We start from the raw sequence: 14,226 nt of genomic DNA on the forward strand, positions 1-14,226 counted from the left end.
ACTAACGCTAGTGAAAGAGCCATAATGCACCTATAGATCCCCCAGTGACTTCACAGAGTTAATACTTTGCCCCACTCTCTTAGCAACTCACCACCCTCGAGTTTGTTGCTGATAGGCTGGGGAAGCACAAGTGGGAACTAGAGAAAGTAGGCAGGGCTTTTGAAACTTTACTTCCTGTTCCTGCTGCTTCCTTCATGAGGTTTAAGACCACTGGTAGAAATTACAATGGCAGGGGTTAGCCAGATTTAACAGCATTCATCCCCCAAAACTCCACCAATGTCAGTGCCATTCCCTCACATAAGAGAAAGAAGAAACAATCACATGGAACCCCGTTGACCCACACATAGACCCAATAAACACTGACATAACATCACACATTTATGTAGTCCCAACACACCCACACATTGAACACAGCAATGGTAATAGCAAACCTCAACATGGTCATTAGCAGACTGCCAAATAGAAACCAACAACCCATCTTATACAACTGAAAGACCATTGTATATTACCAAACAAATCCTCACAACGTCCTGTAAAAGTAAAACTCAACAGGCCCTTAAGTATCCAACAAAATACCAACTTATGGATCCCGGCATACACTCACATTCTCCCCAAACGTCAACGTTCAGAACCATCTTAAAACAATTTAGACTAGTTCCTTATTGAGCATTGTACAAGGACGATCATCAAAATAATTTTTGTTCCAGAACCTAGATGTCAGAAATTCCATATACTTCTAATTTCTAAATTGAACACTGATCTATTGCCATTTAACATGGATGTAGATGATTTATGCAGCTGAATAATTGTAATTTGTAGAATGAGAGAGCAATGGGTGGGGACACATAGAGGGAAATCCGGAGTTAATGCAATAGGTTAATGTCTCTAGGTTGTCTCTTGTACTAAATTGAAGTCAGGCTGCAAGAGCTCAGGCAGATACAGTCAAATATTGGGCTTTCCTAGTAAGTGAAAGATACTGCCCTGTCTCAACCATTCCTTCAGAGTCTCTGATGGCCTATGTAAAATAGCAGAATTTAATTTCATGAAATTTCGTAGAATTTCACAAAAAATTCAGAGAATTATGCAAAGTGTTGCAAAATTAAATGTTATGATTTACCACATGGAATGAATGCAATGGAATTAAAAATTGAAGTGGAATACAAGAAGAACACTGTATCTTGCTAAACATTTCCTGCTCAAACCACTCACATGCTGAAATTAATTGCGCACAATTCAGTGAAATTTTCCAGCCTCATTATTTTTACGGAATTTCACAAGCAGAATACTAATTTCACAAAGGCTACGTACCGTCCATCAACAAAGCTCTTGATTTCAGTATAATTCATGCCATCTTTGGTCAGGAACATTTCTTAATAACTAATTGTACTCGATAACATTCCGGTGTACACACTAGCGAATGCATATTTTGTGATGCTGAAGACCCAACTATGCTCTAAGTACATGCACAAGAGTGAATTCCATTGTTGGCAGTGCAGCACTGAGTGTCTTCTCTTTTCTTCTCCAGGGTTGGATGAGGAAGACAGTATCTATGTGTTTAAAGACGATGAGGTCATTGAGTACGATGGAGAATTTTCTGCTGACACCCTTGTGGAGTTTCTTCTGGATGTGAGTAACGCTTTCCTTCTGTTCTTTATTGATTCACACACCCTGTCTTAATTTTATCTCATTTCATCTTCTCTTTCCATGTTTTGTTTACACCTTTTAATTCTCCTATTTCTTATTTATTTCCTGTATTTCTCTTACCATTCATCTTTTATATATTAAAACATTGGTATCTATTTTCTCGCTTTTCTCCCCACGCTAGTCTTCCTTACTTACCTGCTTCTCTGTTTATTTTACTATCTCACCCATATTTTCTTCCAACATTGTTTTATTCCCCTGTTCTTTCCTCAACTACCACACTCCATAATCCCCCCTTTCCTTATGCACACTCTTCATTTTAATCTCTCTATATTTTATTTCCTCCTGTCGTCTTTTTTCTCCTTGTGTCTCTTATTTTACTACTGCCTCTAGTTTCTGCCATTTATATTACCATCTTTCATAATTCATGTGTTTAATGTCTTCTTATTTTCTGCTTATATTATGTGCTCTTTTTCCTTCTTTGTTGCCTATCTATTCCTTTTTGCTGTATCTCTAAACTTGGCTTACAGAAAGCTCCACATTTTATCATTCTTCCTAATACATAAAAAACATCTGTAATTTTCTCTTAGAGCAAAAACTCATGCTACCACGGCTACCTAGTAGCCGAAACGCATTGAGTCTGCAGCCTTTTCAAAATAAAGATGCTACATAGCGATTAGAGATGTCATCAGTGACGTCATCAGTGATGTCACTGACCATATCATGAGCAAAGTAATATGTAAGGTTATAATTAATGCATTGCGGGGGGCGAGATATAATCTGTAACCTTTGTGTTTTTTCTGTGAATATATATATATACACACACATATATATATATACACATATATATATCTCAAAATATATATATATATATATATATATATATATATATATATATATATATATATATCAGAATCCTTTTTCCCTTTTCTCTGCCCATCCATGAACCATGAAACACACACTTGCATGCCCTTACCTCTGCTCTTCCCAGAACCTAAAAACCCCTGGCCGTCATTTACCTCCAACCATCTCCAAACTCTAAAAAAAAAAACACCCTTACATCCCTCTATTCTGCCTATCTCTGAACCCTAAATACCCTTACCAATATTTACCTTTACCTTTCTCTGAATCCTAAAAACCCATTACAACCTCTACCTCTACACGTCCTTAATCCTTAAAAAATCTCTACCACCATTTACCTCTACCCACCTTTGAACCATAAAAAAAACCCTTATCTCCTTTTCCATCTACCCATCCCTTCCCCCCTTCCAACCAATTACCCCTACCCACCCCTGGAGATGTCTAAAAGAATATCCATTGACCAGTAAATCCCCCTTTTTTTAAGAAATGGAATTTTAATATACATACTTACTTGCATGGCAATGTACTGTATTGTAAACAAGCCAAAAACGGCCTGCAAGTTACTTGTTTGTGTTGTACTGCCCAACATTATAAACATAGTGTTCTGAAGATTACATGCCAAATTTTAACCATTTTTCATCAATTTTCTACCATTATTTATTTTACATCTGCCATTTTCGAACAAGTTAAATACCTTGTACAGGTAATCAGTCTTGTCCAAAATAACTTAAAAAATAAAGAAACAAGCATTAAAGAAGGCCAACTTGGTCTCACTCTCTTACCAGCAAAAAGAGGAACATGAAACCAAGGAGCACAATTACCGAATAAACATAGGGCTAGTATACATGACATCACCTGTTTGCAGTTTATAAAAGAATTTTGAGGAATTTCATGTGAAAAACCAAAATGCAAAATTCCAGAAATTAAACAAATTATGTCGGCATACTTGAAATTTCACCCTACATGAGACCTTTTTTGTAACAATGTATGTTGAAGAAATTATGTTTTTATGATGAAAGTGTGGTTGTTGTTAATTATAATGTAATTTATTTCAAAATAAACAATAGAGCCCCCCTCAAGCAGCCACCGCCACACACAAAGACAATTGCCCATCCTTATTTTATTCTGTCAGATTCTCACATCAAGTGCGTTTCTTTTCCCTCCCCTACCAATGACACTCACATGGTCTTGTAAAATTGTATCCTCTAAGGTCCCCTCAAGGTCATTAGAATTTCACTGAACCTTTGAAAGATGCTCCCTTGAGTCAACTAGGGGTATTGTTCACATTACAGTAAGCACAAAATTATACTAAACAATTGAAAAAATAAAGAAATTTAGGATAATACGAAAGCCGAGATGTCCTTTTCAACACCACAAGACCATCAATTTAAACAGCAATAAAATAAAATAAATGAATCGTCCTTTCCCATAGCATCTCCTCACTGATTTAACATCACATTTTTTCAAAACTCCTAAGTAGACCTACTTCTTACAAAAGTATCTTCAACACAGACAATAATACCTCCTCAGTCAAATTTTCTAGAGAATTCAGAATAGGTGAAGAGCAAGTATCCATTGTGAAAATTGAAACAGAAGAATAAAGAAACCCTAAACTAAACCATCCTCACATGGAGTGGGATTTTGTATGTTATTCGGCAATAATGAAGATTCATGGAATAAGGCTCTCCGACAAGGCAGTGAGAGTGAAATACATTCAGCAAATACATTTTAAAAGCAATCATTAATAATGTATATCAAAGATCTGGAGCTAAGACGGATTGCTACATCAGGAAGATACTTTAATAAGGACCATCAAATACTTGCCAGGAATTAATAATCGACCTCAGGTGAACCTTGTTTATTGGATGAAAGTTCGACAGTATGAAATGCAAACAAGTCGAGTCCAAAAGTATTATGGATCCCTGAACTGCTATCTGTTAGGAAAGTGAGATAGCAACACCCCTGGCCACTTTACACCGCCAATTCTGCCTGTCCTAAAATCTTGCTCTCCACAGAATATTAGGAGGTTTTTAGACATAGCAACAAAGATTAGTTGACCCCTTTAAAGCAGTAGGGGTTCTAATACTGGTTAGGATACACAATAGAGAAGGGCCGGCATAACTGAACTCTTTGTTCCCTTGGGCAAACTGCCAATTCTTCTTTTTGAAAGGTCTCCCTCATACTTAACTCAAAGTTTTGCTCTTTCCAGCTTTTGTTCGCTTTATGCATATAGAGGATTTCTGGATTCCTGACTCCTCACTTTGCACTCCAATCCTATTGTTAATCTCTCTTCTATTTTCATCATCTTCCCTAATGGTCCCTTCCTTATGACTTCCCCTTTAAACGACTCAGTTCCTTTTAGAAGTGTAAGTACTAACCAACCTACTACTTACATCATGTTCCATTCTTTTTTTATCTTCAAAGTCCCTCTTTCCCTCTCTCTTATGTCCCTTCTCTGTGCTTTGAAGTGGCTTTAGGATGCATGAGCCTTGAACCAACAACGATCATACGACAATTCAATTAAGATAAAACAAGAGTCTAAGAAGTTTCCAAAGAGATACAAAAGGATGTGCCTTCCTTTTAATGTAGTGCAATGGGTTATGGCTGCCTCCCATGGTGGTTGGCAAGGCCAAAGCATTCCAGAGTAAGAACAAAAGTTGCAGATAGACAAAGGGCACCATCAGACTGTGAAATAGGACAGTTTCTAAAATTATGTGCCATAAATAAAATCAATAAATTCCATTCAAATTTGAAAGTAATGCACCGGGTTGTACATTTGCATGATATCCCTCAATGGCTTCCGACACTGAAAGTCTACAAAATTGTGAAATGCGGAAATAATATCTCAAGATACAAGTCAAAACAAATCTCCTTGAGAGAGTAGGTGCTGTTTGATGGATTAAAACTGATCCAGTCTGAAGCAAGAAAATGCCAACATCAGGAGTGTAGGATCTTAAAAGATACCAAATAAAAGCCTTCCATCAACTAAGATACGCAATCTTGGCATTGATTACTTTGTGGAAAAATAAGAGCCAGGACCCAAGATATTTCCCAGGAGGCCACTGCAGCATTCCCCGCCCACCCTCTCTGCCAGCACTGCCAAATGCCAGTACCAATGCTCCTTACTTATCGTCACGCCCCTGCAAATGTGACAATATGGACTATTTCTGGCCATCCACAGCCGTAAGATTGTCCTGGAGTAAGGGTAGTAATACTTTTTTATGTATTTTGCACTGTTATTGCGTCTGCTGATGTTTTAAAAATAGACAGACAGGGCTAACATGTGGTGGACTATCATAAATATTTGCTGGTGTCATGAAATTAATGCCGGTACAGAGCACCGACAAATACCAGCGCAAATGAACCATCTTGGAGTGGGTTTGGAGCTGCTTTTAAACATAAAGAGATCAGTAATTTTCACTTGATGACAAATTAGTGTGCCTGGTGGGATGGAAGGCGTGATCATATAGTGAGGGCAGATCTCGGTGTCATTGAAGCTACAGTCCAAGAGCTGAATGGTTGGGATTTTGCCCGCGAGCAACTGTGTACACCAGAGATGGGAATGCTCTAAGTGTCTGGTGTGCAAGAATGCCACCGAGTGGGTGCATTACATGGAGCAGACCTCTAGCCATGCAACCCTGATTAGGAGGTAGCAGGGAACACTGTCCAGCAGCATGTCAATAGCAGAGGCAATGGTACTCTTGTAGGTGAGACAGCACCCGCAATGGCACAAGGGCTAGGCGGGTCTGCACTAGGCTGACTTAGAGCACAGCAGGCAGATCGCATGGGCAACACTGGGGCTTTCGTGCTCTCTGCAGTTAGACGGAACCAGCAGAGATAGTACAGCACTTAATACATGCTGGTTACTGGCTCCTGGTATGACAATGAGTGGTCCACACATGGTTGATCACTACAGTAGTGCTTCAGTGATGGGTAAGGATAGAGTTTGTAGAGATCCAATCTGCTGGCACCACCGTCTCAGACCTGGATATAACTTGGGTCCTTGATTGGCACACATGAAACATTTGACTTGCAAATGTTCACCTCATGCTCTAATGATCAACAGTTAATCCCTGCACCAGCCCACAGTCTTACCTTGGTTGGTTAACTCACTTGTCTGCTGTGGGACTAGGCAAAGTAAGAGCATCCATGAGAGATCACAGAGAAGGCGAGAGGGCTCCCCAGGTCACACAGGAGGGTAGCATTGTCATAGTCCTCCGATGTCCCTATTGTAGTGGAACGGATTTTTATCCTTGCGCCTCAAAGAGCCATTATGACCAGTCTTAATGTGGAGTGAGCGATGAATCCTCTATAAGTTATTACTGTCCGTGGCGTGGCTGCCGGGGTTACTGTGGCCTCTGTATAATAAATATGTTGGGTTTTCCTGTAGTCCAGAGAAGTAACAGAGCAACCCTCTCTGAGTCAGGCACCAAGATGAATAAGGCACAGAACCCCCACAACAATAGTCTTTAGGACCACATCCTGGTACAGTATTGGGTTCTGCATCCAAAGAACCAGATGTTATAGAAGCACTGGGAATACTCTGGTGACCCTGTAAAGGTGAGTACCCACCTCCTACCTGTCCACAGTTATATGACAGGCTTGGTGGTTTTTAGTAAAGGGAATAGGGTGTTAGCTGTGCAGTAATGAGCAGGATTACTTCATATCCCTGTGACTTAACTAACAGGCTTATATGAAATTACTTGAAGCCACTTAAAACAATCCAAAAGCCAATCTCCAGAGGCTTATAGCAAAACATTTACAAGTCTCCAAAGGTTTGTAAGGGCTGGGTCAGATCAGTGGCAAATCTGGCATGTGTTTGACACAGCCCTTACCCTATTTAAGTGTGTTGTGAGACCGGTCTTTTGGTAATATCCCAGTGTACCAATAGGGATGTATACTCTGCAGCCAAGCACCAGTGATCAGGGTCATGTAGAAGATATCCTTCAATGGGTGTCATAAAAAAAGGATACGGATCTCAAAGCATGGAACCATTTCATAGACGAAGCAAACATTCCCCAGCTTTATGTCCTCTTTATTGGACTCCACAGGTGCTAGTTTGGAACAAAAGTCTATCAAAAGTCAGAAGAAGGAGCAAAAGCAATGTGGGATGCAGAAATGTGTATTTGTACGGTGTATTTGTAGAGTGTACTGTGACCAGACTGATATCCTGAAGTGACAAATTAACATCTCAAATTCTTTGTGTTTCAGGTGCTTGAGGACCCAGTAGAATTTATTGAGGGAAACCACGAGCTCGCAGCCTTTGAGAACATTGAAGATGAGCCAAAACTCATCGGATACTTCAAGAACGAGAACTCCGAACGTACGTATGCATTGCTGTGCCCTGGAACAGACATGTTCATACAACTGAATCTTTGGTAGGACTGAAAGAAGGTCTTCAAAACCATGCACAGGGTAGCAGGGGTCATGATCCACCTCTATAAGACAAGACACTCTAATCACTGTCACATAATGTTTACACCAGTGGTCAGAGAGTAAAAAAAAGTATAGGAACTGTGTTCTTTGGAGGAGTGGGGTAGAGTGTGGAAATGGGGATGGGTCATGAGTATCAGGCGGGGTCAGAGGCCTGACTAAAAAAAGCAGAATATACAGTAACTTTTTTGTTGGCCTTTCATCTGCATGTGACTGCATATATAGCATTTCTTTCACTCACACACACTCATCTAAGAGTTAAACATGTATTCCTATCAACTGTGAGTATATAAACAAAGTTGCGTAACATGGTACGCTACAATTTGTAATCACTTGTCACAGAACATGCCACGCCGTCAGTAGATTGCTTGAGGAAGTTGCCTTGCTGGGGCTGTGATGCAGAGGTTCAGTTAACCAATCAGCTTTTTTACTGTGACTGCCATCTTTAACCTGCATACTGTACATGCAACACTGCTGATCATATATTAACCAGTTTAACTATTTCACAAGGTACGGACCTTAACAGTGACATGTAGATTATACACAGTACTATAATATACGGAGCTTGTTTATTTTTTTTTACTGCTGCCTCTTCCCACAAGCATTTAGATGTGTTAATCAGTTTATATAGAACCCTTTTACGCCATTCTCAATAGTTTGCAGGCTCTTCGACCCAGTGACGCATCGTTCTTAAGGACAGAAGGGCCCCGCCCCTCAACCTTTTTCCAAACGTGAAGAGTGCCTGTCAGGCTGAGCAAAGCTTAGCCCGACGGACACTCTTCATGTTCCGGTCATTCAGCCACATGCTGTACTTTTGCTAAATGTGCAGGCGCCTGGCTGCCTGAGCTGAACTTTGCCTGTAGCCGTGACCTACTCAGCTGGCAAAGGTTTTGGTGGTCCTCCATCTCATGACAAGGAGAGCATCACTGACAGCCTCAGATCCAGGTGCATCAGTTTTAAGACCTGAAGTACCCAGGTTTGACTGTCCATCAGTGACACCTCGTTACAGAGTGGGGTGGGGTCAGCAGTCTCAGTGGCACCATGCCACTATGTGACAGGTAAGGGACTGCTGCCTCCTCCTCATTGGCTATCACATACATGGTCAGCCAGTGAGAGTAGGCAGCAGTCACAGTCCTCAGGAACCACCAAAGGCTTTCCTCCCACCATCCGAAATCACTGCTTCGGCCCGGTATGTGGTATTTTTTTTATTGTTCAGAGCGTGCATGAGATTATGCATGAATGAATATATGTGTATTTGCAAGTGCGTGCTGTGAATGGGTTTTGGGGGTGTGTGTATGTGCTTGTGAATGGTGGTGAATCTGTGCATGTGTGTGAATGCATGGATATGAGTGAGTGTGCATGTGTGACCCACCCTCGTAGGTTGACGCCCGTGACCTCTTCTTTATAGAGCCTATTATGGGAACGATTTTACCTTTTTTATACAAATAACTTTACATTGTATATTCAATTATTTTTGCCAATCAAACTTTTTTTTACTGCTAATGTTTATTACCATTGCAGGGATTTTAACCGGTGGTTCTTTGATTTGTAAAAATTTAACAGCAGGTTCATTAACCAACCGAACCATCCCACTGTTGTAAGTCAAGATACTCTGAGAACCTTTTCTGGAGTCCAAAAGCAATCAGGGGATACTAAGACCTGATTGAGACCTTAGCCTTTCACCATTGGTGCCATGGGGCTTACCAATGCTGTTGAGTCGAAAACCGAGCACCAAGTACAACCCTTTAACACTTGATTCTCAGGATAGTGAAGTTGAGCAGTTTGAGACTTACTTAGAGAGGGTGTTTGGGGTCAGAGACTCAGAACTCAATAAACCATCCAATATAAGTTTGTTTTTCAATGTCCAGCCCGTGCTTAGTTTCTGAAAAAGAGTGTGCACTTATCTAATTCACACAGGACGCAATACTGTACATAATGTATCAGAAGGTACAGCTCATACTGGGTATTCCTGTCATATTCTTGTAACACTCAGCATTTAACAAATATACAGCCTTGGCAACTCCACTAGGAAAGCCTTGATTTGGGCTTCTTAGCACAAAGATTACATAACAGAGTTTGTGGTTCTTCCCAGAGGGATCTGGGTCACTCTATGCTATTAGAGAGGCCGATCTGATTTGGGCTCGCATTGGTGATTACTCCATCGCTATTGGTATGGGCTCACACACACACTTGGAGCATGAGTGCAAGTTTGGGGTACGGGTTACTCCATCACAAACGTGACAGATATCCCATCCGCCGTATTACAAGTTCCATTATGTTCCACTGGAAATAATGGAATTCGTAATACGGCGGATGGAATATCCGTCACATTTTTGATGGAGGAGCCCGTCCGCCAGACTCGTAATCAGGCCCTTGGTGTCCTTCTAAGTGGCAAAATACATTATTGTCTATTTTGATCCTCCAGCAATTCAGGCAGTGCCCGCAATGTTTGTTGATTAACAGGGCAGCACTTCTCCATGTGATGTGCACTCCACAAGGCCCACTGAGAGAATGTGGCAGTTTTCTTGCCCTGGCCACTTGTTCGCTGTGGCATCTAGGGCGCCTGCACACTGAACCAGTGAAGTAGAGGTAGCGCCGGTACATGCTGAGAGGACTCCATCTGGCTCGTAGCCCGGTAGTTCTAGCAGCTTAGGTTCTTTCTTGGACCCAATCACAAAAGCCACCACCCAAACAAGTAGGAACCCTGTGTTGTTATAACAGCGAGTACTCAGAACGTGGCACAGGCCTTTCCATCTACATAGGGTTTCCTCTAGTACTCTGGTTCTTCTTGCAGATTACAGACCTGATTGTTCTAGTGCGCTGACATTTCTTTGCGCTCTGCTTTCGCAGTAGAGCTCCAGTGTAGTGAGAGGGTACTCTAATCGCAGAGGCACTCATTTAAAAACATGCTGTAGGGACACTTCAGAGCTCCCAGGCCTCACATGGGCTGCGGGTCTTTCCCTCGTGTTGCAGCAGACATCTTTCTCTCATACCTCCTAGGGTCCTTCATGGCCCCTCTCCTTATGAGCATTGTTTCCCTTGTGCAAGGGCACCTCCAGTACCCCTCCTGAACGATCGGTGAGCTCTTGTTTTCTCTATGCCGGGTCGAGACACCCCCTCCTAGCAGTCTTGGTTGAAGTCCACAGGCTTTTGGTCCAGTTACTGGCAAGGGGAGTTGGCGATATTTACCACAACCATGGTGCACATAGAGTTTCTCTGTCTCCACTGGTGTGGAGGTCCTGGATTTGTTGTAGCGAAATCTTGGCCCACTGGTTGGAAGTTTCTGTCCCATCCAAAGTTGCAGACGTGGTTGCATACACAAACCATAAGGTCCAAGACCAGTTATAGGCAGTCACAGCACTTATGCTTCGCTTTGACATGTCCAGCTATAGTCTTTGTTAGAAGTGCCTAGCATAAAATGGGATGGTTTGAAGTCACTTGGCATAAGAGACCCCAAACAAGCAGCGGCTGCCGCCATGACTCGTGGGTTGCGGGTGGGGGCGGGCGCAGCATGTGGCATGGGTGGGCCGCGGGGGCGAGCAATGGGGAACAAAAATGATTCACTTACCTTGCCTCCAGCGCTGGTCCCGCGTCTCGCTCTGTTCCTGTTCTCATCGTGGGTCAGGAAGCCGAAAACAACAGTCAGGCTTCCCTGACTAATCACAACACTGCAATGCAGCGTTGTGATTGGTATTGAGCATCCAGGTTCGACACTCAGCCAGGGAATAGGGGCCTGGGTTTATTCTCCATGCAGGCTGGAATGCAGCCTGCATGGAGAACGGGGAAAGTGTGCATGACTGGTTTGGGCAGCCCGAGAGGGCTGACCAAACAGACATTGTGCACTTAGGAGTGGTAGAACACTCCTCCCCTGCCCTGCTCAGAGAGCAGAATAGTCCCGCCCGTCCGCAAAGGAAATGTAAATTGATAATAACTTAAAGTTATTATCATTTTATATTTCCTTTACTGTGCACTGCACAAAAGCAGTGGGGCAACGCTCCACCGCCATAATGGAGGAGCCGCCACTGCAAACAAGGGTACACAAAAAAAGCAGGCTGTTCTACTTAACTACCTGTTAACCTGTGGACGGTAGAATAATGGAGTGAACAGTGGTGCCAGAAGGAACAGGAAAAACTCCTTACACTTCAGAGACACCATTTGATTCCTCTCCTCCACATCCAAAGGTCCAACATATTTCAAAGGGTCTCTGAGGTGTTCTGGAGGAGCCCTGCTATTCACATTGCTTCCCAGGGATCTCTCCACCCTCACCTTAGACAACTCTTGGATGTAGAAAACACAAAATGGATTCCAAACTGGCTACAGCCACATCACACATACTCCACGCACACCCTCTACATACAGCAGTAATTTATACACCCGCAATCTCTAAGTCCCACGCGAATAAGCAAAGGACCCAAATGCAGTGGACTGGGAAACCATTTAAGACTATCAATGAAACCTTAAAGCGATTCTCCCAGGTAAAAGCAGGTACAAAGTCCTGCCTTACCTTTATAGTGCTATCACTGACAGCACTGTCAGTCCTACACAGCCTGGCGAGCTGCCAATGGTCTCACTAAATAAGGAGGGAGCACATGTTGCACCTCTCAACACCAAGAGCCCTGCCCGAGGTCACAATCTGTTATACAGAAAAGGCCTTCAATGCACATGTGAATGTTGTGTTTGCTTCGTCCTTTACCTTCCTCAGGAGGGGTAAATGGGGTAGTGAAAGAAAGAGAGAGGCTGAGGAGAGAGATAGAGAGAGGAACAGTGTGTGTGAGCGAGAGAGAGAAACAGAAAGAAAGTTTGTTTACAGCACCAAAAAATATATATGAAATATACTAGATAAGAGTGCTTGGCTGATGCTGAAAATGTGTGTTTAGTGAGTGTTTCTCGATGGTACTGGTAAACTTTGAAGACTAGCTCCAAACACTATATGCATGGTCAACCTCTGCACTTCCTTCAGAAGCCTCACAATGCTGATGTTTCCCTCTTATAGAAAAATGAGCTAGGTCCTGAAAAGTCAAAAAGAAACTGGAAATGAAAAGGTTTGTGAACAGACAGACCTCATATTAATCTCCATTGATGATGCTCTTTAAATTGCACAGTGTTGAAAAAGTGTTATTCTACAACTGCTCACCCATATTTTCTACATGGATATAAAAAAATTGTAAGTAACAATGAAGAGGGCTTTGTTTCTGGCGCTGCTTTGATGAAAATGTCAGTATCTGCTATATTGTAGTCTCAGACCATAAATTAAACATTTGATACAAACAATAAATGTCCCAATGTGTCAAGTGAACAATGGCGGCCATGATGAACCAGGCGCACGCTGGAAGGATCTGAAAATCTGGTTCACCTATTAGATGTGTGTACAGAGTCAACTGTTGACACTAAAGAATCTGCCAACCAGTCCCACTCATCAAGTGAGAATGGAAGCATGTTCATTCCAACATGGCTGCCACCGTAATTCCTTCCTTGAAGAAGCATTTCCTTTTATCTGATAGTGTTTCAAGATATAAGGTTGTGACTGATATAGAGGTAACACTTCCAAAAAGAGGAACGTATGCAAAGCCGGGTAAAAAGCAAAGATTCACACAACCTGCCCTGCTCTTGAAGTGAGGTATGTTCATTCCAACATGGCTGCCACTGTGACGGCTCTCCTTAAAGAAGCCAATCTTAAGTCAGAACTTTATTTAATTACATAAGTCTATGACTCATATGGAGTTTCTTCGCTGGACTGTATACATGTTTACATTTTGAAACAGAAAAGAGAGAAGTTTACTTTTGACCTTGGCTTGCATGGCACTGGAGGCAAATAAAAGTGGGAGACCACAAAAATTAAGCCTTTTTTTGGCTTAAAAAGTTGTGACTCTCCTGCATGAAATGGACGTGCTGCCATGTATGGAGTACAAGACTTGAACTCCTCAGTTGGCATGATGTCATAAATTGCAGTAAATTTAACCCGAATTTTAGATCCAAAGGCCGCACCTAAACAAAATGGTGACTTGTGCGTACAGATCACCGAAAAGGCAAAATCTTTTTTCTGAACAGCCTCATTGGCTCAAAGGGGAACCTCATTTCTATGTGCAGTGAGGGCTTTCATACAACAGTTCTGATGCTCCACATCACAAGAGGGGAGCGTGACTTCGCCAGGCTTTTGCATTTCTACGCTTTTCCCCCTCTCCCAAATTTTTCCGGCTGCTCAATACCATCATGTTGAGTTTCATTCAAGGCACCTGAAGTTAAAGCGATGAAAAAAACTAAAATTCATTCCAGCAGGGATATCCAGAACAA

The 14,226-nt window shown here is 42.1% G+C and overlaps 1 protein-coding gene across 1 annotated transcript in view; it reads left to right on the forward strand.

Annotated features, from left to right (window-relative positions):
* The window catches only part of CASQ1 (calsequestrin 1), a 142,507-nt gene that overhangs the window by 66,686 nt on the left and 61,595 nt on the right, over positions 1-14,226 (forward strand). The window contains exons 3-4 of the mRNA XM_085637737.1: positions 1,526-1,626; positions 7,714-7,825. Coding sequence (XP_085493863.1) covers positions 1,526-1,626; positions 7,714-7,825 — 213 coding nt within the window. The remainder of the gene's footprint in view (positions 1-1,525; positions 1,627-7,713; positions 7,826-14,226) is intronic.

This window comes from Triturus cristatus, chromosome 12 (assembly GCF_964204655.1).
Source record: "Triturus cristatus chromosome 12, aTriCri1.1, whole genome shotgun sequence".
Taxonomy (NCBI): domain Eukaryota; kingdom Metazoa; phylum Chordata; class Amphibia; order Caudata; family Salamandridae; genus Triturus; species Triturus cristatus.